This window comes from Rutidosis leptorrhynchoides, chromosome 1 (genome assembly GCF_046630445.1).
Source record: "Rutidosis leptorrhynchoides isolate AG116_Rl617_1_P2 chromosome 1, CSIRO_AGI_Rlap_v1, whole genome shotgun sequence".
NCBI classification, from domain to species: Eukaryota; Viridiplantae; Streptophyta; class Magnoliopsida; order Asterales; family Asteraceae; genus Rutidosis; species Rutidosis leptorrhynchoides.
Genome location: NC_092333.1, coordinates 645,560,795 through 645,587,578, shown reverse-complemented (window position 1 = coordinate 645,587,578; position 26,784 = coordinate 645,560,795). Strand labels below are relative to the sequence as shown.

General features: G+C 32.6%; 3 protein-coding genes and 1 non-coding gene across 8 annotated transcripts; 3 read left to right on the top strand and 1 right to left on the bottom strand.

Annotated features, from left to right (window-relative positions):
* The first annotated feature begins 808 nt into the window (after positions 1 to 808).
* Positions 809 to 915, top strand: LOC139886880 (small nucleolar RNA R71). Its single transcript, XR_011772741.1, has one exon. It is a non-coding gene; the product is annotated as a small nucleolar RNA R71 (small nucleolar RNA).
* A 7,841-nt stretch (positions 916 to 8,756) lies between these two features.
* LOC139885737 (protein WHAT'S THIS FACTOR 9, mitochondrial) lies at positions 8,757 to 11,524 on the top strand. 5 transcript variants are annotated; one of them, XM_071869494.1, is made up of 4 exons: positions 8,757 to 8,810; positions 9,316 to 10,791; positions 11,114 to 11,207; positions 11,303 to 11,524. In XM_071869494.1, exon 2 carries the CDS (start codon positions 9,409 to 9,411, stop codon positions 10,600 to 10,602), a length of 1,194 nt encoding a protein of 397 aa, XP_071725595.1. In that variant the 5' UTR covers positions 8,757 to 8,810; positions 9,316 to 9,408; the 3' UTR covers positions 10,603 to 10,791; positions 11,114 to 11,207; positions 11,303 to 11,524. The 5 variants fall into 5 exon arrangements, with proteins under 5 accessions (XP_071725595.1, XP_071725594.1, XP_071725593.1 ...); XM_071869493.1 differs by lacking the exon at positions 11,303 to 11,524 and having other exon boundaries at positions 11,114 to 11,288; XM_071869492.1 differs by lacking the exon at positions 11,303 to 11,524 and having other exon boundaries at positions 10,995 to 11,288.
* A 3,521-nt stretch (positions 11,525 to 15,045) lies between these two features.
* LOC139885738 (glyoxylase I 4-like) lies at positions 15,046 to 16,802 on the top strand. The gene is made up of 3 exons (XM_071869495.1): positions 15,046 to 15,370; positions 15,959 to 16,296; positions 16,591 to 16,802. Exons 1-3 carry the CDS (start codon positions 15,126 to 15,128, stop codon positions 16,680 to 16,682), a joined length of 675 nt encoding a protein of 224 aa, XP_071725596.1. The 5' UTR covers positions 15,046 to 15,125; the 3' UTR covers positions 16,683 to 16,802.
* A 774-nt stretch (positions 16,803 to 17,576) lies between these two features.
* Positions 17,577 to 18,236, bottom strand: LOC139849585 (uncharacterized). The gene has a single exon (XM_071839223.1). It carries the CDS (start codon positions 18,234 to 18,236, stop codon positions 17,577 to 17,579), a length of 660 nt encoding a protein of 219 aa, XP_071695324.1.
* Between the last annotated feature and the right edge of the window lie 8,548 nt (positions 18,237 to 26,784).

The following is a 26,784-nucleotide window of genomic DNA, read 5'->3' as shown; positions in this document are numbered from 1 at the left end:
GACTTTAGCTGTTTCATTTCAGGGCTTAGCATTTGTATCACTAGGTAGACTCCCCGGTTTTCTTTCACCTATCAACCTTGCTAGGTTACTCACTTCTTGTTCCAAATTTTGAATAGAAGCTTGTTGATTTCTAAATGCTTGAGCATTTTGTTCATTGGTTTGTTTCTGAGATGTGAAAAACTGCGTTTGAGATTCAACTAGCTTCGACATCATGTCTTCTAAATTTGACTTTTTATCATCGGTTTGTGGTGGTTTATTTGGAAAAATAGGTCTTTGCTGGTTGTAAGTATTATTAGATACTTGTTGATTGCTAGGACCTTGTTGGTTGTTGTATGGAACATTTCGGTTATAATTCTGATTTTGATTGTAGTTTGGTCTTGGCGGTTGATAATTATTTTGATAATTATTTTCATGCCTTTGGTTCATGTATGAAACATTCTCTCTTTGTTCCATTGTTTGTTCAATACTGAGACAATCTTTTGTCAAATGTGGTCCTCCACACTCCTCACAACTAATTCGTATTGCGTGAATATCTTTAGTCATCTTTTCCATTCGTTTCTCGAAAGCATCTAATTTTGTGGAAATAGAATCAAAGTCATGGCTAGAATCGGCTCTAGCCGCTTTAGATGATCTAACGATGTCTTTTTCTTGATGCCACTCATGTGAGTGGGAGGTTGTGTTATCAATAATTTTGTAAGCTTCAGTTGCGATTTTCTTCATAATGGAACCACCAGCTGCTATGTCGATGTCTTTTCGTGTAGTAATGTCGCATCTTTGGTAGAATATTTGTACTATTTGATAAGTGTCTAAGCCATGTTGAGGACATCCTCTCAACAACTTTCCGAATCTTGTCCACGCTTCATATAAAGTTTCATTTGGCTTTTGTGTGAACGTAACAATTTCTCCTTGAAGTCTCACGGCTTTAGATGCCGGAAAGAATCTTTTAAGAAATTTCTCAACTAAAACATCCCATGTGTCAATCGCCCCTTCAGGTAACGATTCTAACCAATCTTTGGCTTCTCCCTTCAAAGTCCAGGGAAATAACATGAGATAGATCTGTTCATCCTCAACTTCTCTGATTTTAAACAGAGTACAGATCCTATTAAAGGTTCGAAGATGTTCGTTTGGATCTTCTTTTGGCGTACCACTAAATTGGCATTGATTAGTTACCATGTGTAGGATTTATCCTTTAATTTCTTAATCTGGCGCATTAATGTCTGTTTGAGAATTGCATGACCTTGGCCAGTGCGTGTAGCTCTCATTCGATCTTCCATACTTAGAGGTTCCTGATTTTCCATGATTGAATTTGTTGAATCTGAATCACTAGAGGATTCTGATTTAATGGTTTCTTCCTCGACAATCTCTGGTTGAGTAATTTTTGGTTCAGGGGGAATGATTAGTGGTTCAGAATCTCTGAATTGTCCTTGAATATCCTCCGGGTTCTCAATTGTGAGGCCGGGTTCAAAAAATGGATTATCGGAAATTTGAATTGGAGTACTTGGTCGACTAGATGATGATTCTAAAGAAAAATCAACGGCAACAATATTGGCTAGATGTCTTGATCGAGTTACAGGTGGTGAACGTATGAAAGGTGGTGAACGTTTTGCTCGGTGCATTCACTGAATATCCTATTAGTTATAAAAATAAAAAAAATTATATAAGTTATCAAATTAATAGACTTTTCTGATTTTGCCCACGTTTCGAATAGCCAATAGATGCAGCATGTAGCCAGGACCCTTTAAATCGGAAGCCCACAACTCGCCACTAATAAATCCAACTATTACTACGAACCAGAAAATTTTGGATGTCTATCAATTTAACTGCTTAAAACAATTTTTTTCGTCGAAATTTGAAGAAGATAAAATAAAACACTATGTCCTAAAACTAGAGCGTAGAAATGAGAAAGAAGAAGAGTGCGTCGAAAAACGTCGAAAAATAAAAGGTCGAAAAAAAAGCGTCGAAAAAAAACTAAATCTTGCGTCTAAAGTTATTAAAGCTTAAAAGGAATTCTATATCCAAAACGGCAATAACTTAAATAGGTACTAAAATCTATTAAATATTAAAGCGATAAGTGACGTCGTAAAATTCTAAAGCGTCTAAATCTTAATCTAAAGAAAAAGCACTTAAGGGATTTTACGCAAAACTTAAGAATCTAGAAATATAAAATATCTACGGCAAAAACTAATATTAAAACTAATTACGAACGATAAATTATAAAAGTTACGAATTAAACGATAATAAAGAAAAATACAAAATACAAAAATAAACTAAGTTGATAAAAATACAATTTTATAAAAATATTATTTTTATATTATTATTTTATAAAAGTATTAATTTTATATTTAATAAACTAATTAAAACTTAAAAATACAAAATAAATAATAAAACTAAAACTAATTATTATTAAATTAAACCCTAATTACTAATTAATTAATAATATGTAACCCTAATTCGATGGTCAAATGTACCAGATCTGTCACATCAACTCATGCGATCGCATGAGTTGAGTGTTATAATTCCATGCGGTCGCATGGTGTTGAATATCAGGCCTGATTTGTTGAGCTGCTACAGTTCTCGGCCCTTTTACTCTTTTAATTAAATTTTTTTTTTTTGAGTTTCTATTTTATGTTTTTATTTTATAGAAAATATAATTTAATTAAAACTTATATTTTAAAAATTACTTATTAGTTTTTGTAACTAAAAAAAAACTTTTTAATTTAAACACTTAAATAGATAAATATAATTTTTTTTTATGTTTTTAAATATATTTTTTTAAAAAACTTATTATATTTTAACAAAAATAGATTAAAACTAATTTTTTTTTATATAGCGTTTCGCTTTGACGTTGTTGAGTTCCCCGGCAGCGGTGCCAAAAATACTTGATGTGTGCGAGGTGTATTACGAAATAGATTATATTTTACTACGAAATACTATTAAATACGATACAATTTTACACAAGTTATTTATTTATTTATTGAATGGGATATACCTAAACCTTGCTACAACACTTATAGGCAGTGTACCTAATCGTAGAGTAGTGTAATTTTTAGTAAGTCCGGTTCGTTCCACAGGGAGCTAGCTGAGTTTAACGCTATATTTATTTTAAAAACTATATTTGTGTGTGTGTGTGTGTGTGTATATATATATATATATATATATATAAGTATTATTATTATTATTATTATTATAAAAAGGGGATTTTACCGTTTAATGACCGGTTTGTCAATTTTATGTCTTAAGTCACAATTAAAACCTAATGTAAAATATTAAATATAAATACAACTTAATTTAAAGCGTAAAGTAAATGACGATGAATAAAAATGCGATAAAATAAAAGTGCGATAATTAAAAGTGCAATAATTTAAAGTACGATAAATAAAATGACGATAAATAAAGTGCGATGAGATATAAAATAAAGAAATTATGCTTATTTAAACTTCCGTAATCATGATGTTCGACGTGTTGATTTTAATTTATTACCATGTGTTAATTGTCCTTTGTCCTGGATTATTCGATATGTCCATTTGGTTTTTGTCCATAACAGTCCATCGGTCATAAATATAAAGTGCGAGTGTCCTCGTCAAATTACCCTTATACCCGAAGTCAAATATTCCAACTAATTGGGGACTTAAACTGTAACAAGGTCTTAATACTTTGTTAATGATTACACCAGGTTATCGACTGCGTGTAACCCAAGGTTTTAATACGTAGTTAACAATTACACCAAGTGTCCTTGTATGTAATCCACCCCTATTTTAATGAGTCCATTGACTATTAATCCATTCCCGTGTTCGGTTAAATGAACGATTTTTAGTATTTATAAATATCCCGCCCATCGTGTCCGATCGAGTGTATGTGGTTATTTATAATTACCTCAAATTGTAAATCTCTATATTAAATTAACGAACTATCATTCAGTTAAATAAATATAAAGCCCATTAATAGCCCATAGTTCAATTTTCAGAAGTGTCGGTCTTTTGTCCAAACCCCAATTATGGTCCAAAGCCCAATAACCCCGTCTTAATATGTAGTCCAACATCACGATTACTCCGGCTTAAATAAACATAATAATAACTTAGCTACGAGACATTAATTTAAAAAAGGTGAACATAACTTACAATGATTATTAATCGCGTAGTGTTACACGGACAGAATTTCGACTTACAAACTTAAAACATTCGCCACTATAACCTTATTATTATTTACTAAATATTAAAATTATAATTATAAAATAAATATAAATATATATTGAGAGAGAGAGTAAGAGATCGGTGAATGAAGGTGTGTTAAACTCGTCGCCCAAACTTGCAATTTATAGGACCTGACCAAGTTTTTGAGGCCATGTGATCGCATGGGATATGTGCCTTCTGGCCATGCGATCGCATGGAGGCCTAGGACATCTCACATCCTTTTGTTTTCTTGTTTGCCGATTGTTTTTAATAATATAATATAATATATATAATTTTATATATATATTATATTATATTCATGTGCATAGTTGACTTGTATTTTCAGTTCCGTTGAGTCGCGCGTTGATAGTTGGTTCATGTCCCGGTTCCGAATTTTCGAACGTCCTTTCGTACGATTTAATATCTTGTACTTTGCGTTTTGCGGCTTGTACTCTTGTAATTTTTAGACGTTTCTCACCAATAATTTAAACCACTTGGATTGTACTTTGTACTTTTTAGCTTTTTGGTCGTTTGCGTCTTCAAATCTTCGAATCTGTCTTTTGTCTTTACCTTTTATTATTTAAACGAATATCACTTGTAAATAGAACAATTGCAACTAAAAGCTTGTCTTTCTTGAAGGATAATGCTATGAAATATATGTTCGTTTTTAGCATTATCATATCTGTTCAGCAATCTGGGCAGTTTGAACACTTAATGCACGAATCCAACTTCAAACAACCATAACTAATGAACCGTAAACATTCAAAACACGTATCTTATATCGTTGGAAAGGTAATTTAACGAGGAATACAACTAAACACTTTTCATCACACAAAAATATCATTTACAATAACCGAATTCTCGTCAAGTGATCATTAAAGGTTCATTATCAAGGTTTCAAGTTCACAAAATGCATAAGATGATTCGGGAACTTAATACACACATATAATACGCCATTTCGTAGGTAATTACGCATACAATACTACTAAACACTTACAAACAACATTGCAAGGCTTTTAATGCATCAAAGATCACATTTAAGGCCACCAAACCCTAACTAACAATCATAAAATCCTTAATCATGTTAATGAGGCTTTTCCAAGTCAACTTACATACCAAATTGAAGCTAGTGATGCTAGTAACACATTTAATACATGCACTTTTAACATCTAACAACATATGATCAACCAAAACCCAAGATCAAAAACACCCATTTCAAATTTAAGCTAGTTACATCAAAATGACAAGAATAAGCATACAAATCATATATTCATGTTAGACTTGAGCCATAGACACTAATTAACACTTTTATAAGTTAAAAACATCAAGAACAAAGAATCTAGTGTTTTTAGAAAGTTACCCAAATGCAATGAAGTTGGTATGGATTCGAATAGGAAGATGCAAGGATTCTGAATATGTAATTTGTTTGAGTTGATGCTTGCTAAATCTTGAATAGATGATGAATCTTTGTTTGAGAGTTGAGAGGATTTGGAAGTATCAAAAAGAAGAAAGATGTGATGAACCGAAAAATTTCGACTAATTTAAACCAATTCTCTTTATGATTTAATATTATGTAAATATACATATATGTATGTATATATATATATATATATTATAAGATGTACAAGTAAAAACGACTTTTCTACAGTAAAACATTAATTGCTACAGTAAAAATGACTTTGCTACAGTAAAACACTATTTGCTACAGTGAAACCGTATTTTGCTACAGTGCTACAGTGAAACACTATTTGCTACAGTAAAACACTATTTGCTACAGTAACACTATTTGCTACAGTAACACACTATTTGCTACAGTAAAATACTATTTGCTACAGTAAAACACTATTTGATGTCGACGAACTAGCAAACAAAAACAGAAAAGGCGGCCATGCGATCGCATGGCAAAAACACTAAAAACTCATGCGATCGCATGAGCTACAGTAAATCGAAAAGTACTATAAAAGGTCAGTTTTGCTCGACGTTTTTTTTCATTCTTATTCTGTACTTAAAATTTATATTTATAATTTTAATTATAATTTTAATTTTAAGTTTAATAATAATAAAGTATATTCGAGGGTATTTTTAATTCGGGTTTCAAACCGTTTTAAAATAAGGAAATATTGGGTATTGTTCGAGGTATTGTTCTTGAATCCAAGGCCAACCATACAGTCGTCTACCATCATTACGTCTACGCAATTTGCCTGCAATATTGAGTCTCAATATTGAACTGTGAGTTATAGTCTCCCTTTTTAAATACTTTAAATATTTTTGGGCTGAGAATACATGCAATTTATTTTAAACGCGATAAGACACAAGTACATACTAAATTCTACACTGAGTTAAACCGAAAATCCCTTAGCTTTGGTAACTAGTAGCTGCCAGTACATAGGATATGGACTGGTGGGCGCGAATAATTGTATATGGATCCATAGGGCTTGACATCCCCGTCCGAGCTAGAGCGCTAGCCTTTTAACGGACGTATGTTATTTGAGTTTAAGACACGTTGGTTTGCGTGTATTAAAACGAATGGGGTAATTATCACTATAGCGTTAAGTTTAGTTACCAGGGTGCTCTGTTACGTAGAATCTATTGATAAACTTTTGATGAAATCTTGTGGTCTATCTTTATATATGTTTATGACTCGAGCAATTAAACCTATAACTCACCAACATTCGTGTTGACTTTTTTAGCATGTTTTATTCTCAGGTCCTTAGAATGCTTCCGCTGTGATGTGCTTGTTGCCTGCATGGAGTCTCTCATGCTTTGTACAAATTTTATTGCATTCAAAATAAAACTGCGTTGTGTAATAAATAATTGGACTGTGATGTCAACCTGTAAATTAAAGACTTATGTATTTCGGGGTTTTGCTTATACCTAAGCACTCGCCCACATGTTTACAACTTTCTATGTTTAGAAAGTCACTTATTTTAATGAATGCAACATTTTATCAAAACGTATCATATAGAGGTCAAAACCTCACTGTGGAATCAATGATTAATGTGCCGCGTCAATAGCGATTTTGACGGGTCGTTACAAAAGACGAGGTGAGTGAGTGAGTGGCGTCTACTTATTTTTATTTTATTATTTTTTATTTTTTTAAAAAAACTTTTTCCTACTTAAAGGTCGGAGGTCCTCTCGGAAGCAATCTCTTTATCCGTCGAATAGAGAGAGGGATGACTCTCTCTACTTTTGAGAGTGTTTCACTCTGGGTGGAGAAATGACTTGTCTTTATTCTCGGATAGGGGAAGGATTGTCTACATCTCACCTCCTCCATACACCCACTCATGTGGTATTGGGTTTTGTTGTTGTTGTTGTTGTTGTTGTTGTTGTTGTTGTAAACGGAAAAAGGCGGGATGCTACACCTTATTAATCTTTGACATAAATAAAAACTACAATATAGTTGTTTAATAAGTGTTATTGATATAGATTAAAGAGAATATTCAATAAAAATTAGGTACTTAATGGTTAAGAGAGAATTACAGTTCTGAATAGTTCAGCACTAAATGCTAAGTCATTCAGCACCATCTGTTACTCAGAGGTTAGAAACAAACACGATGAACGCAGAATGTTTCAACATTCAGCACTGAACCATTCCATTAAGACGTAAACAAACGCACCCTAAGTGCACTACCAATTTAATTTAATTTATTTATTAAAATATTTGAATTCGATATACCTATCCTTATATTAGAGCCCGAACTTGAAATTATATATTGGCTATATGTAACTATTTATTTTAAAGGCAAGTTGTCGGCATCATTCAGAAGGGCTTAACAATCTTCGGGATTGTATATCACGATCACACTCGCTTTCGGAAGAAACCCGATTCGCATTGCAGGAGCTCAATCCTTAATCCATCCCGAGGGGTAGGCGGACCGGGTTTGAATCTGAATTGATCCGGGAGAAAACTCCTTGGGTCAATCTGGAGCTTCATATTTCAGACAAATTGATTAATAGAATGGATAGAGCGAGACTCGAACCCATAACCTAACTCAAAGCATCACACACAAGGTGTGTGGATATGACGGAGGTAAGCCTGCAATGGTCCATATTTAACTATTGCAAACCAATACTTTTTTGCAAAATGCTTGAAGATTTAAGCTAGACGTTTTTCAATAAATTTTTCAATTTCCGATCGTCTATATAGGATTCTACTACAATGAAGTTTAGATAATATGTATTATAATCTGTTTTATTTGATAATCCTAGTTTTTATATAAAAATTTCCTGTTATTACTTAAGGCGTGTTTGATAAAACTGAATGATTTAACGCTGAATGGTTCAGAATCTGAATCATTCAGAGCATCTGAATAAAGTTTGTTCTGGATGAAAATTTGTTGTTTGATAATAATGTTAAATGAACGATATGAATCTAGTAAAATTACCTTATTAACGTGTTAAATGAATAAAAAATACAATATACTTGTTAGTTAAACGCTCTGGATATGATTTGAGAAAAATATTACAGAACACTTAGGTGTTTAATGGTTAAGAGAGTGATTCAACTCTGAATGGTTCATCACTGAATTCTGAATCATTAAGCACCATAAGTCAATTATTCTGAATCATTCAGCCCTTAAACTGCCCTTAATCAACTAACCAACTTAATCTCCGGTGGATGTCATCGTTTAACTGTTTCCGGTTAGTTTCTTTCATCTATTCAATTAATAAATCTAGGGTTTCTACTTTATATTCTATTAGTAAAGTACAACATTTTAGCCGGAAACTATTTCGTTTCACGATGTTCTTGTTTCAAGACACCTCTGAAACCTAAATTATAGCTCAATCAGATTTGAATATTGTTTCAATTTCACAAACTATGAAATAGATACAAAAAATGTGCCTTCTTGTGTGTCTTACATCTATCTATTACTACGATAAACCTTAGCAGCAGCAGTTTTTTGAGCATAGATACAAAAAATTTGACCTATTGCCCAATCCATTTCAACTTCTCCATCTTGCTACATAGATCAATTATGCACATCGTGTTGATTTGTGATGTTTGATTAAGTAATTATTTTGTTGTCGATTTTATACATAGATCAATTATGCACATCGTGCTGCAAAGCTGTTGTTTAATTTTAACAGTTAATTTGTTTTTGTATCAATTAGCACGCTGACTCTCAATGGTATCAAATCTTTGCAGAATCATACTAGGATTTACCAGGTACATCGTGTAGTTCTGATGTTTTTCGCGTGTGTGTTTCGATACGGCCATTAAACTTGTTGGTAAATTCACATGAGGGTATTTCAAATGTCTCTTTCTATGTGCTCTTTCGCCCCGAACAAGCATCTTTACCATTGTTTATACCTGCAACCATTTCGCACGTTTGTTGATGCCAGAGTCAAATGGGTCCGAGACGCATACCTCGACTTTGCAGTAGAAAAGGAAAAAAACCTTAAACAAATCATTTCTCTCAAAAACTTGATCGTCTCCCAACCCTCAAAAACGATACCCTTATCGACTGTATCCAATTACAAAACCCCGTTCAATCTCCCTACAACCGCCACTAATTTCTTCCAAAAATACCCTTCCGTTTTTGAAATCTTTCAATCCACACAACCATTCTCCCTCCCTCGCGTTAAACTCACCCCACAGGCTTTAACCATTCACAATGAAGAATCTAAGATTCTTAACTCTTCTCGTTACAAAAAAGACGTGGCTGGAAGATTAGCAAAACTGTTAATGCTCACACGAGCTAAAAAGATTCCTTTCGATATTGTTGACTTGATACGATTCGATCTCGGTTTGCCTCATGATTATATTCTCACGCTACTTCCTGAATTCCCAGAATATTTTCAAATTTGTTATATGGGTAACAATTCAAAAGACGATAAAGTATTCGGTCTAGAATTGGTTTCGTGGAGAGATAATCTTGCAACCTCAGCGTTGCAAAAAAAATCCGTCGAGGATAATAGTGTCACTAGAAGAGGAGTCCCCATTAAGTTTCCAATAAATTTACCCAAAGGGTTTGATTTGGAAAAAAAAGTAAGGATCTGGGTGCATGAATGGCAGAATTTGCCGTATATATCGCCCTACGAAGATGCTTTTTTCTTATCCCCAAACAGTGATCAAGCAGAAAAATGGACAGTGGCTGTGCTACATGAGCTGCTGCATCTTTTTGTATCGAAGAAGACCGAAAAGGAAAATTTATTGGCTTTAGGGGATTATTTGGGATTCGGACCGAGGTTTAAAAAGGCGTTGGTGCATCATCCGGGAATCTTTTATGTTTCAAATAAGATCAGAACACAAACTGTGGTTTTACGGGAAGCTTATAAGAAGGATCTTTTGGCAGAGAGGCATCTGTTAATGGGAATGAGATATCGATATCTTCATCTTATGAACCAAAAGGTGAAAATAAAAAGATCTTATGGACTTCATCGAGTTAATGATAATTACAAACACATCGGTTCTTCTACTAAAGGAAGTTAACGTGTAGTGGTGGCAAGTTGACCCGGTTGGATAACGGGCCATTTTTATCATAGGTCAAAACGGGTCGGACCGTAATAATGGACATATGTAGTTAGCAACAAATGCTTTGGATTTAGGATGCTGATATTTATGTGAGAAGGGGGAGATGCTTACTCAACGAAATCAAGTTTTGCGAAGACAATATTTGAGGTACGTAAATGTAAAAAGCATTTATGGTTCTTTGTATCGGTTTATGCTTATCCCGCGAGTGATAAATTTTATTCCCATGGCTGTGATTGTGATTATTCTTTTTTTTTTTTTTTTAAAGACAGAAGGTTTTCCCTGTTCGGGTAATCCAGCCTAGGCTACTTCCAACCCATCCCTGCTCACTATTAAATTTTCGTCCTAAACAGGATTCGAACCTGAAACTTCTTGCAAGGAACTCAGAGCCCTAATCACTGGGCTATCTAGTGATGGTTTGTGATTGTCATTATGTTTTCTTTTTAAAATTAAAGTAGTTTACTTGCAGCAGATAACAGGGTGAACTACAACAGTATGCGGTGAATAGCGAGTGCCATGTGGACTGCTCATAGATTTTGGATCGTATGGATAATTTTAACTGCGAGGTGAGTGTGTCACTTGTTTTCAGAATTCTCTGTGCAACGTTTATTCATGTTTCTGCTCCATTTGATAATCCTTCCGTTGGCTGATTATATTTTAGAAACTGTGCAGACCTGATATGAAACGGTGTTACATGAAGTCACAAACACTTACATGAAACCATAATTCATTAAATCTTGCCTAACGTATACAAAGATACGCATACATATAATGTAGAGCCTGGAAGTACCTTTTATTTTAAAAGAAAAGAAAGGAAATTATACTAAATTGAAAGTTGCAAAAATTGCTGGACAGTAACATTCTCTTGACTGAGCAAAGTTAAACCTGTTAAGACCTATTTTAGTTACATATTCTTAACTGTAATTTTGATTTTTATTTATTTATTTATTTATTAGGTTCAAAGCAAAGTGAATATAAACATTCAGTCAACCCATATTATGCTTTTCTGTTTACAACCCATCTGTTTACAACCCATCTTTATGTCATGACTCTAATTTTTAGAGGAACTGAAATTATCGAACAAATTAAACAAACCCTTGTTTGTCTTCCATGCTCTATTATTTGTTGGTAATATGGACGGATCAGGTAATGAGTCAAAACGAGTTGAGGTCAAAACAGAACTCTTTCGATGGGCTATTATGGACTGGGTCGAGTTAGATGCAACAGTAGCAATAACCTCATGATCCTCAAATTTGGACTTTTCGGAGTAAATACTCCGTACTAGAATTTTTTTTCTAGGATGAACCAGGCTTTAGGGAACAGTGATTGAGGGTAAGTGGTAGTAACAGCAGGGGCAATTCAGATTTTTTCAGTCAACCGAGAGTGGTGCACGTACCCAAGTTAAACTAAATTGAAACTGATATAAATATTCACGTTACTCCCGATTGATCCCCAATTACTCCTTTTAAGAATAGGCATTTTTTGAAAACCGTTAAATTAATCGGTCGACGTCGGTTAATTCGTCAAAATTAGATTTGTTGGTCAAAGTCAAAATTGGTCAAACTTTAATATGTTTTTAACTAGAGTTTTAGAGTTTTTAAACAAATGAACGATTATGTTTATGTTTTTAGGAAATTATGTTAAAGTTTATATTTATGAGTTTCTTATATATTTAAACATATAATTTTGAAATTTATTATTTTAAATGTATAAAAAGTAAAATGCGATTAATCTCCGGTTGTCAATTACTTTACTCCCCTCCAAAGTTCCTATGATTACTTCCCGAATAGAGAGTTTTGTAACCTTGCTAAATTGTATCTCATCTAGTCTTATACATAAATTACAAAGTAACTTTTCAATGAGAAAACTTATTGAATACGGTTACATGAAACATTAATCAAAATACTAATATTTTAAGCACAATATAAATTCTGAAATGCTAAGATTGTAATTCTTAGCTTGTTTTATGTGTATGTATTATTCTAGACACATGTTCTTCTTCTTCTTTGAATTCATCCTCTGCCCTTCAATCAACAAATTTGCATTCTTCATATAGAATTAAAACATCCATGGATTTCACTAAGACATAGCCTTTGTAGATTCCACTGTAACCGCTAACTATATTCTGTTGAACAAGGTAACTATGCTGCATGCACCAATCTCTATGTCGCAGTCGAAATACTTATTAGATTTTCTTTGAAACAATTTGTTGGTTCATCCAATTTTAGACATTGTATCATTACCATGATCACCACTGCAACTACCAATCTACATTAGATCTCAACGTTTAATAAATTGAATAGTGGCAAACCTTTTAGCAAGTTGTCGCTTATGTTTACATTTCTGTGTTTTACAAGGGTCGTGACCTAGTGGTAGACTTGGTCTCTAAGGGTAAAAATACCTATAGTTCCCAAGTTTGAATCTTAGGCCACTCAGGCTGTTAGCTTTGGCTGCCCAGCTCCATAACGACGAGGGCCTTGATGGCATTGCCATCGCCCTGATCGCTGTCCCCTTGTCCGTGCTGCATTATGTCTTGTTTAAACACAAATGAGGGTGGATGTGATGCAATGTACTGAATAAAAAACTTGTACAATTACCTTTTATACGTTTACGTTGATATAAAGCGGGTTCAAAGTATGTCATGGTTGAGAGTATGTCATGGATGAGAGTGATTAGTCATGGGTTAGTGTAGGTAAGGACATGGCCGGATATTGGAGCGTGCAAAGTGTGCAATTGTACAAGGCCCAACATCTAAAGGGGTCACAGATATAATCCAACAATATATATTATTGGTAGTTTATTTACAAGGTTTTAAAAATATTACGTTTTTTGTAACCGTGGTTTTGATTGATGCTATTTTTTTTGTTACATTTTCAGTATTAGTGAACGTATTCTTATATAGGAATGAGCACGGTACGGAACCGGTACCATACCGTACCAGAACTGAAAAGTACCGGTACCGAATTTACCCAATTTCGAATACCGGTACCGTACCATTTTTCCAATACCGGTACCGGTTCGGTACCGGTAATTTTCGGCATTATACCGTTTGTCCCGAATTTACATTTTTTTCGATTTTTACATGTATTTAATACGGTTTAAATACGTTTTTTTCGATTTTTTCGGTATCGTACCGAAAAATACCGATACCGAATTAGACCAATACCGAATGGTACCGTATCGAAAAATACCGATACCGAATTAACTTAAAATCAAGGACCGGAACCGATACCGAATCCCGGTACCGATTTTCGGTACCGGTACCGGTTTCGGGAAATCGGGAAATCTGTTCATCCCTATTAATCTTATATATATTAAAAACTTTTATATACAAAAGAGTCTCTTTGAAAAGCTCCTTTCCTACTCAATATCCTTGTACGAGGTCCAAAATCACTACACGAGCCATCAAAGAAGAATATAATCAGTCAAGTTCCATGTCGAACTCGGATATACTGATCGGGAGGCCATTGCAGGTCCTCCTCCTTCCGCTGAGATGTCCCTCTTTCTTGTTTTGTTTATTCTCTTCTGAAGATTGCTCAGGAATGCTCTTCTTTCTTCTTCTAAGAAATTTGTAAACTTTGTCCATCTGGAATCAAGAGAGTGCTTCACAAGAGCACGACTGATGAAGCTATGTTATCCATCGGAATAGTTGAACCAGACTTTGCCACTCACCTTCATCCGAAAAAGAATTATTGAACAGTGTCCTTACAAATTAATAGGATTGTCCTGGTGAGCAAGTGTTGATATGACGCTAGTAATGTGGCGCTTACTCATTATTAGAAAGTATGTCATGGTTGAGATTTGTCTTGGTAGAAAAAAATATACTCCTTTGTGATCACGGAGGTTCATCCGCAACGACTCCGGACTATCCTCAAAGCTGTGACCACCCTGTGATTAGTCGATTTTCAAAGCGGGTAGGATACCTATGTTAATTAAAAAATACCAAATAATATACGATTCGAGTATTATTGTTCCTGCTATTACTGTTCCTCAACCTACTATTGTTAAATTATCATTGATTAAACGTGAAATGTAAAGTAGCTACAATATTGTGGCAAGTTATTATATGCTTGAAGACAAAACGTGAGAGAAAAGAAAAAAGTACGCAAGTTTTTAATGTCAAAATAAGAATAAGTGGTAATGGAGTTCTTATCAAAATTGATAAGAAGACCTTAATACTTAAAACAAACAAATTGATCAGGAAACTTCGAAGAAAGTGGGTTGTGTACGTACTACATTTCTCACCAAAACTTGCAGGAAAACAAGTACAAATAATATGATTTTTTTGTACGTAGGAAAAAAAGCAACGGGACACGTGGATTTTGGTGAACACTGTTTCCTTGGCAACATTCACTTACACTTATTTATAAACTAGTGAGCTTATTTCATATATCCACAAAATTTACACTCAACAAAAAAACACTTAAAAATTAAAACCTGCATTTTTATTTTATTTCGTATTATATTTTCGACTTAGATCATCAATGGCAGAGGTGATTGTACGTGATGTATGTGAAATAACTGAAGAGATTGTCGAGGAAGAGAATTTGTTTTCATCTTCTTTAAAGCAGGATGATCATGATCATAATCATGATCAGTTGCCTATGTTATCTTTGAATCATGTTTCGTTTATCTGCAAATCTGTACGTCGATCAGTTAAGTTTTATGAACAAGTGTTAGGATTTGTGCTTATTAGACGTCCTTCTTCGTTTGATTTCGAAGGAGCTTGGTGCGTATATTTACTCCTTGATGTTATTATTTGTACATGTACTTTTGCCCCTTAATGCTTTAATTAATTGTCAACTACATTAAAAGACAATTTTTTGTTTTATACAATTGCCTATAATGTGCTTATAATACAAGTGTAATCTATTTTGCATAAATGACATTCAAGTTTCTAATGTGTAATTATATATGTTCTTGTTAATATCGATATATCCGTCCCAAAACAACTGTAAAATTTGTGCAACCAAAATAATTTTCATATTTATTTTTTTAAACGGCGACACACATCCATTAAGTAGTCCACGAAGTACTACTCTACCTTACTATCTCAAAGTTGATGTACCTCGATACCACTAGGCCATGAGCACTACGGTAAAAATTTCTAATAAGTTCTCCATTCTACCCGTAGGTGCCTTATTGCCTATACTTATGCGTAAAATTGACACTTGACCACTTAAAAGTACCTTAATGACTCGTTTTTCAACGTGTGTAAAAGTGAACAGTTAATTTGCAACAAGTCGGTGAACATACATTCACTGATTTTTCTGCACGAACGTACTAACTAAAGTGAATTTCGGATGATCTGAAACAGGTTGTTCAACCATGGGATAGGAATACATTTGCTAGAAATGGACACAACTCCAATAAAGAATGCAGTAATCAACCCAAAAGACAACCACATTTCATTCCAGTGCTCGAATATGGACCTCATAATCAAGAAACTTGAAGAATTGGGCATCAAGTATGTGACCGCAGTCGTAAAAGAAGGTGGTGTTGAAGTGAACCAACTGTTCTTCCACGACCCAGATGGTTACATGATCGAGATTTGCAATTGTGACGTACTTCCTGTGCTTCCCATCTCCTCATGCCCCTTCAAGAAACTCCCAACCATCTCAGAAATCGACGATGATGAGTCATCGTCTTTCTACGGTATGAGCTCAAGAACCTTTTGTCAATATGTAAACTTTATATCTCTAATTCTCTAATGCTGTTTAAATGACGTTGTCAAATAAAAAACTATTGTAATATCCTTACAAGAGTTCTCATGTTCTAATCTCATGACATACATATATATTTGGGCGGCCAAGGAAATGGTCATGGTATAACCTGATTAGGTTGTGTACTTCAGAGTAAAATTACTCACCTTTCCCGGATGGCTCGAACAGAAAAAAAGTGTGTGTTTTCGTTTACAAATTATTGTATTTGTTTTGTGAAACAATGCAGAGAAGATGAGGTGGAAAAATCACATTTGTGGAGAAGATGAGGCACTGATTATTGACAACTTGTTGGTAGACATGATGGGTATTTCCTTTTGAGAGAGGCTAAATAACAATTCCATGATGTTTTCTTGTCTATGCTATGTCCATTTGAGTTTATGATTTTCTTATATACTATCTCATAATATAATTACATTAATGTATACTATATAAATATAATCATAGCAATTTTATCCACGAATTGTTTAGTAACGAAGTTTTCAACTTCTTCGCATATGAACAGTAATTTCCGGTTTTTTTTTTTTATAAAAAAAAGCGGTGTGGGTAGGGTTTCTTATTCGGTTTCAACAGTGGGTGGCAACCAATTTGACCAATGACTGGTGTCCAACATTTACGGGAATTAGAATATTGTATAATGATTATATATGCAGTATTGATGATGTTTTTAATTACTAGTTCATTGTACATTAAAAGTGGTCACAAGCTATTTTTTTTTTTTAAAGGCGAAAGATGAATTTTATTAAAACCGATTACTTCATCAAAACGATGAAGAAAAACGGAAAGGATTACAAGCAAGAAAAAAACATTACAATGATATAATTGACGAGATACTATAAACTAAGAAAAAACGGATTTTGATCCCAAACGTAAGCTTGTAAGCCGTGCACCAACTTGAGATTTGTCGCCCAAAGAAAGCTCTTCAACTTTATGTTTCGAATCACCAAAGCCCGACATGAAGCGTTACCATTGAACACGACGTCGTTCCTAGCCATCCAAATGGACCAAATGGTTGCGGGACCGATCAATTTCCAAAACTTTGAAGCTTTAATACCCATACCATAATACCAATCAAAGGAAAACTCGACGATAGATCTCGGGATAACCCAACGAATGTTCCACCAACGAAATAACTTCGACCAAATACTTGAAGACCATATACAGTGCAGTAACACGTGGTCAACGGTTTCCACTTCAACACTGGTGACTTCAGCGCTACTCAACTCTCGTGTTCTGAAATTTAATCTCACTTTTGAGCATTCGCAGCTTCTTATTTATTTTGAATGCAGCCCATCCGATGACTTGAAAACTGTCCCACTTAGATTCACAGAACTCCATAAAACCTTTATTTGCAAGCCACAAGTTATTGAGACGAAAAGGTTTTGGCCCCCAATTGCACAACTTTTTTCCAAAAACAATAGGTTTGTGATCGTATTTATCGGTTTGAACCGTCTGTAGAATAGCATCGGTCCAAAGGGAGACCCAACAATGATTACACAAAACACGATCAATTCGAGAAAATTTCCCGAATGGGCCTTCCCAAGTGAACTCATCATTTGCTAAGGATTGATCCATTAATGAAGCGTTGCAAATAAATTCACTGAATTTTACAATGCTATTATGATCAATTGATTCTCTTAATCTTTCTTCCGGACTACAAACCGAGTTAAAATCTCCCAAGAAACACAAAGGACCCGGCCAATTAAGGGCTATGTTAGTTAAGTGGGACCAAACTAGTTTCTTTCTACTTTCTTGGGGAGGGGCGTAAACATTAATAATTAATACAACTTGGTTAGAAGGAGAATACTTTAAAATTGTGGTAACCAATGTTTTCTCTTCCACGACTTGATGAGAGAGAAAACATCCGTTCTCCATATTGATAAAAGTCCACCGGATCTACCATTAGCTTGAACTTGAATAGAATCAAAAGAAAAATGTTTCCAAATTTCATTTAAAACAAGTTGATTTACCTCGTTCACCATAGTCTCTTGAATTGCTAAGAATTGTACTTGGAACCGATTGACTATAGAACCCGCCATTCGACCTCTTGACTTGTTACCGAGGCCACGAATGTTCCATGAGGCTATTCTCATGGTTTAGAGACCTTTTCGGGAGTGTAATCAACCATACTCTCCATTAGAACGCCAAAGTTGTGCAACTCTTCTTTGATGGTAATTTTTTTCTTACCAAAACCGACACTATACTGATTTGAACTTAAGCCTTGATCAGTGATGTGATTAATTTCACTGGTTGTGTCAAACATATCAGTTAAATTGGGGATTTTGTTGATCCATTCGTGTGTTTTGGCTTTACCATTCTTATTGGCAGGAGCATAAGGTTTTATGACAGTTTCATTGTTGCCTTTGGCCAAACCTGAATGAACATTAATATCACTGCACAGGTTATTTGTGTTAAAAGGAGAAGTGGGTATTTCAATTACTTTGGCAGCAAAAGACACGTCATTAGCAATGAAAGAGGCATTTTTTACCGAAGATTTTGAAGGGGTATGAGAAGGAATGGAGAGATTTTTAGTAGAAGTAGCATTAAGGGCAGGATAGTCTTTTTGTGAAAGAGAAAAAGATGGGTGTTGGGAGTTGGAAGGATCTTCAGATTGTACCTTGTAAAGATTGTCTATGTTATCACTCATCCCATCTTTATCAGAAGATTTGAAAAGAGATCTTTTGATCTCTTCAGCTACATTTTTAGACCCAAACCCTTTTGCTTTTTGAGACAATAAAGCTGATGTTACCTTATCCATTAAATTATGTACAACAGTTACTTTATTGACTTTTTGGGGAGTTTGAAAACATGAACCAGTAACGGTAACTTTTACCTCACTAACCGGTGCTACTTCCGGTGAAACAACCGGAGACAAAGGATTTTCAGATACCAGAGAATCAAGATTCCGATCAGTTTTTAACCCGTTAACAGCATCGTTGGTAATCTGTAATAAGGAGTTGTATTCAAGAATATCTTCATCCGAAACAATTTCAATCTCAGCGTTATAATTAACTTCTTCAACCCATAAATTACATGTAGTGCAGCTAGCTACATTACCAGTCACCATCTTTTCTAAAGGACCAGGGTTAAAAGTTTCGATGAGAGCAAAAACGACATCGGTTCTCTTAAGTCTATGTGAATTGGGATTAATATGAAGAACTCTTCCAAATTCTTCTGCAGCAACTATAGCACAATTCGAAGAAACACAGTCATAAGGAATACCTGAGACAGCTAATTTAGCGATTCTTGAATACTTGTTTCTACGTTGTACCATTGGAATGACCTCGAAAAATTCGTCAACGTTTAAAGTTGGCCCCATAGTCATGCGTTTGAAGCTTTCATCATCAGAACAAACAACAATATACCCAAATAAACCCCATACCGAAACAGATTCAATAGCAATGCTTCGACATTTAAGCCACCTGAAGAGTTTGACTGCTGTGATAGGGGTTTTATCCACAATAAGAGCAGTACGATTTAGGAGGCTACATGTCTCAGAGTTAAGAGACAAATTGATAGAAGGTGGGTTTGGTGTTGGATTTTTAGTGACTGGATTAAATTGGGCTTTTGGTGTTGGCTTTTGATGACCAGACTTGAAAGTCTGCCTGGGAATGAAATTAAGAATAAGGTCGTTTTTAGCATAGCCAATTGTGATTCTCATGCCATTGATAATTTGACCATTTAACGAATTTAAGACCTTGGTAGCTTGATAGATCGTTTGAAGCTTAACGAAGGCAAATGATCTATCTTTTCTCCAAGAAAGACCCATGATAGTACCATACTCTTGAAGGATTTGACGAATTGTAAAAGGGTTAGTGAACCTGGATAGATTCCCCAGAAAGACCGTTGATTTCTGCGGTAAGGTTGAGCGAGGTTTAGATCGATTAGATGTTGCTGGTTGTGAATTTGTGAAATTGAGGTTTATTGGGATGGAATTTGGAAAGGTGGGTTTGAAGGATTGGAAGGAATTTGGAGGAGACATTGGTTTTTTTTAAAATAATAATTGGGAGGAGACATTGGTCACAAGCTAATTATACTTTGATTTATTATCATCATAATGTTTCAGTTTTATTTTGTTAGCTATTTATTTATTCTCTTTGCTCGAAAATAGTAGCAAAATAGAATCAGAATATTGTTATTGTTATTGTTATTGTTATTGTTAGTAATACTAGTAATATATTATTAACATTATTTTATTTTATTATTATTATTATTATTTTATTTATTTTTTATTCCTTCTTCTAAAACATAAAATTTATAAATAGTATACTTTTAATATTTTACAAATTAACACAACATTTTTAAATTTTACAAACGGACAAAACTAGGCCGCAGCAGCCCGCGCGATGCGGCAGGGGCTTTCGGTCTGCCTGTTCGTATTTAAAGTAGCGTTGTGTATGTACAGAGAGAGAAATGACCCATATATTAAGACCCGCTTAGATGTCGTTGTGGTTAATGTTTTTAAAAAGGTATCCGTTTCAGACGTAGTTAGTCTCGTTTTGTTCGTAAAATTATTTTAAGTTTAAGGGTAGTAGCGGTGAAAATTAATTCGTGATGAGTAGGAAGATAGGACCCGTTGAAGTTTATGGTGAGAATTGTTTTTTGATTTAAATTAAAAATTAAAGTTACGCTTTTAACTCCTGCAGATTTTAACATGCCAAGATAGTTGAGGGGGGTAAGTGAAAAATCATTGTGTGAATGGGTGGATGTAACGACAGAAAAATGGGTGGGAACGACACCCATCCCCACCTCTTATAGTATGTATATACTAGAAAAAAATCGGCCCGCGCGATACAACGGGACCTTTCGGCTTGCGTATTCATATTTAACGTGACGTTCGAATAAAAAACAACGTGGTGCGAGTGTTATGCAAGGAAGATAGCTCGGAATACTTGTCGTTCTTTAAAAATCGTCCGTTTCGCGTATACCAAGTTGCGTTGTGTTCATAAAATTATTTCTGGTTGTACGGTGATCGTGGAAGAATTTAACTCGCGTCGAGATGGAAGATACGGATCTACAAACATTTGAGTGGTGTTAGTTTATGTTTTTTTTTAAATAGTTTAATAGTTTACGGGTTTGACCCCTGAATAACTTGAAAAGTGAGATAAGTTAAAGAGGCAAAATTGTATTTATGGAGGGTGGGGTGGGGTGTCGTTTTTAGCTTGTCAAACGACCAAAGTTTGGCATTGTTTTAGTGTATTGGTAAATAGTTTACAACCAAAGTTTATAAATAGGGTTAAAGCCAAAAATAGGCTACAAACTTACACAAATGTACCGATGCCGTTCACAAACTTATTTCCGTCCTACTGTCGCCTACAAACTTTAAAAAAATGTGTTAATATCAACATTTTATAGTTTTGACATGTTACATACTTATTTTGACCTTTTTATTTATTTATTTATTTTTTGTTTTTAAGAATTAAGATCCAATCCACGAATGACACGTGTTGATTTTAACCAGTTTAGCCGGTAGCAAGTCATTTTTGTTTACATTGGTACACTTTTTGAAAGTTTTTGTTTAAATTGGTACACTTTTTGAAAGTTTGTAGGGGACAGTAGGACGAAAATGAGTTTGTGGGCGACATCGGTACATTTGTGTAAGTTTGTAGCCTATTTTTGGCTTTAACCCTTATAAATACTATAGTATTCAAAATTCACAAAATAATTTTCAACTTTTACAAATTGACACAATAGTTTACAAATTTTTACAAATTGACACACAAACTTTCAAGTTTTTCAAATTGACACGAATCCTTCTTTTAAAACATAAAATTTATATGTAGTATATTTTTTCATAAGTTTATAAATAGTGTACTTTTTATATCTTACAAATTAACACAACATTTTTAAGTTCTACAAATGCACACAATAGTTTCCGACCAAAGTTTATAGATACTATAGATTTTAAAATTGACAAAAATAGTTTCCAACTTTTACAAATTCACACAATAGTTTACAAATTTTACAAATTGACACACCAATTTTCAAGTTTTTCAAATTGACACAAACCCTTCTTCTAAAACATAAAGTTTACATATAGTATACTTTTTATGTTTTACAAATTAAGACGATATCTTTAAAGTTTTATAAATGGATACAATAGTTTCCAACCAAAGTTTATAAATAATAGTTTTCAACTTTTACAAATTGACAAAATAGTTTTCAAGTTTTATAAATTGACACAATAGTTTCCAAGTTTTACAAATTAAAACAACAAGTTTTACAAATTGACACAATTTTTTTATTTTTACAAATCAACAACGTAAATTTTCAAATAACTTTTCATTTACTATAAATCAACCATACAACTTCAACTTACTACGAATCTATCACATACCTTAAATTATAACAAAAGTTTTCACTATTTACAGATTAATCACAAAACTTTTCACTTTAATATTACTTAACTTTTTTACCACAATAGTTTCCAACCACAGTTTATAAATACTATAGTTTTTAAATTTCGCAAATTGACAAAATATTTTTCAACTTGCAAATCTTACAAATTGACACAATAATTTTCAAATTTTACAAATTGACATAAACCCTTCTTCTAAGACATAAAGTTTATATATAGTATACTTTTTATACATTTAACACAATATTTTTCACTTTATACAAATGCACGCAATAGTTTTCAACCAAAGTTTTTTAAAACAATAGTTTTTTAAATTGTACAAATTGACAAAATAGTTTTAAGTTTTACAAATTGACACAACAGTTTTCAAATTTTACAAATTGAAACAATAGTTTCAAAGTTTTACAAATTGACACTATTTTTTTATTCTTTACAAATCAACCACATAACTTTTCAAATAACTTTTTATTTACTATAAATCAACCACAAAACTTTCATTTACTACAAATCAACCACATAACTTAAATTAACACAAAAGTTTTCACTATTTAAAAATTAACCACATAACTTTTCACTTTAATATTGCTTAACTTTTTCACTTTTAATAACTACTCATTACATATATATATATATATATATATATATATATATATATATATATATATATATATATATATATATATATATATATATATATATATATATATATAGAGAGAGATATATATATATATATAGAGATAAAAGTTCAAATGAGAACCAATATAAAGGAAATAATTGCGAGAACCAATCATGTCCATTGAATATTTTGATCAAGGGTTACAATAATTTGTGGCATCATCGTAATAAATGGAGCTTTATGTAAACTGTAAAAAGGGGCAGTATAGGAAATTTATATCAGATAACTTAAATTATGAAATAGGATATTAATGTTCTCAAACCACTATTTCAAAACCGTTCCTATACTATCTAGAAACCGTTCGTATACTTTCTCTTCCAACAAATATATCCCCAACATGTATCTCTCAGGAAGAAGATGAAGCAACAAAGTTAAAAAAAAACGACATTGATAATTAGCGAGGAAAGACGCATAGGCGATGCCACGAAGGTGATGACGATAATAGCTATGATTTCCTGAACGTAATTTTGCAGCAATTATGGGCTTCTATTCTTCCGAGAAGCCTTTGTATATGGACATCACGAGCAAAATATGAAGACACGGCGCCGTGATTATGGACTTCAGTGTTTTAGATTTATGAGTTCATTGATGATATGCCAATATCGTTGGGTTGAATGTGACAACCGAAATTTTTTGACCAAATTTAAACTTTATCTTTAAATTATTTAATGTTTTTGACACGATAAGCAAAGTCTGTAATGTTGAGTCACGAACATTTTGGAACTATATTCATGTAATCAATTATTCTTTGACTGTTCTCGAAGATTCACAAACAATATATATATATATATATATATATATATATATATATATATATATATATATATATATATATATATATATATATATATATATATATATATATATATATATAACTTAATGTGCATATATATATGATTTCAAGTTATTTAGTAAACGATATTAACATTCGATTATTGATTCGATTGATATTTAGATAAGTTAACTAAAACGTTTAAGATGAACCAGTAAAACACTAATTTGCTACAGTATTTTCGAATTGCTACAGTACCCGAAAAGCTACAGTGTTTTCGAAAATCACTATTTGCTACAGTAAAAAAAACTTTGCTACAGTAAAAAATACTATTTTAAAATGAAAATGTATATATGTATATGTACTGTGACGACCCGGAAATTTTCGACCAAATTTAAACCCAACCTTTATATGTTTCCGACACGATAAGCAGAATTTGTAATGTTGAATCTCAAAAAGTTTGGAACTACATTCATGTAATCAATTACCCTTTGACCTTGTTCGACGATTCACGAACAATTATGTGTATATAGATATGTATATATAATATATAATATTAACTGAAAACATTAACAAAGTATTAGATATATGATACTTTACATGAACGTATTTGTTTCGATATATTTATCGACATAATTAAGAGATAATATCAAATGATTGAATTATCAGATACATTATGATATGATTACGGGCCAATGTTATGAGGTCCACTGTGATTTAAGAAATCTATTCTTTTTGATAATATTCGGAAAATGGTAAAGTGATCTATAAGTAAGAACGTGGAGTGTAAATAACTTAGATGTTGGATATCGACAAGTTAAGTAACTCGACATTTTTCATTAAGATGATTTCATACGTTTATTAAACCTTTGGACTTTATCCCATGCTTCACCAACAGACTGTAATTTAAAAACTTGAAACCTATTATGAATATATATAATTCTACTTTTCTAAAATATTTTATGATATAACGATTTAAATTAATATTAAATATATTTATACGCGTATTATACGTACATAGTTTTATACTTTTACTATACTTTAACTTTAACTTTACCTTTACTTTACTTTTACTTTACTTTAACTTTAATAATTCACTTTAATAATTCATACTTTAATAATTCACTTTAATAATTCATACTTTAATAATTCACTTTAATAATTCATACTTTAATAATTCACTTTAATAATTCAAAAATCTATTATAAATAGAATTCAATAGGTTTCATTATTTCATAGAAACTTGAAAATATATTTCTCTAAACTCTCTCAATCGAATTACATATATATATTTACTTAGTATTATTTCAAGATATTATTAGTATACATAAAATACTACGACGGAGTTATATTCAGACGATTTCAAAATAAGTTTTCAAACGGGATAGAGCTAAAGAAATTATGGGTTATAGCTATGGAGGTTATGAGTATTGTTCGAGGGTATTGCTCGTGAGGTCAACCTAACGTTTATCATTTTCGTTGCGTCTACGTACTTTCCTGCAATATTGAATCACAATATTGATACGTGAGCATTCATATCTTATCTTTTATATATTAATAGTATATCCCTGACTAGTGCTCGAGTATATATGATTATGCATGTTTGTATGCTTAGTTTCGTCGTTAAATAGTTTATGATAAATCACGAATTTGATACATATGCTACTGAGATAAGGTATATAATATGCATGTCGTTGAAAAGCTAAAAAAAATTAATAACTTTTCATTTAGAAATCGTGTGGGTTCGATGAACGGATTAAAAGATATGGTCAACTGAATTATTATTAATTTTAATATTATTATTAAAACGATTATTATAATTGTTATCAGCTGATGTTATTACTAAAATTATCTTTATTACTAAAAATTAATATTTTTATTGAAACTATCATTTTATTATTTTTATCATTATTATTATTATAAATATTATTTTATCAAATAAATATGCGTACAAAGATATTTTTACCACACGTAATATAATTACATTTAATAATATATACCACTATATTTTTATGATATTAAGTGAATTTTATAAATTTTATTACTTGAGATATATAAAAGTATATTTTTATCATATATGAATTTAAATATAAATTTGTATTTATTAATAAATGACTTGTATTATTTAGTATAATAAGATCTGATAAATATATTTAAATAGATAAAATGACTATATATAAGTTATATAATAAACATGTATAGATTTTGGAAGTCATTTTGGGTCAAGTTGACTTTTGTTGACTTTTGCATGTCGGTCTCGAGCATTAGGATTGTGATACACTACGACTTGACCTAAATTGTTAGACAGATATTGACCAATATATAAATATATATACTTAATATAGGTTCGTGAATCCGAGACAAACCCTGCACTTGTTCAGTGCCGTCATATACATAATTGCTACGAAATACAGTATTGTGAGTTTCATTACTCCCTTTTTATATATATTTTTGGGCTGAGAATACATGCACTGTTTTATAACTGTTTTACGAAATGGACACACGTACTAAAAACATATTCTACGTTGAGTTGTACCACTTTGCATATTTTTCCCTAATAGCTTGGTAACTACCATTTACATGCGGTATTGTAAACGCGAATCCTGTTGATAGATCT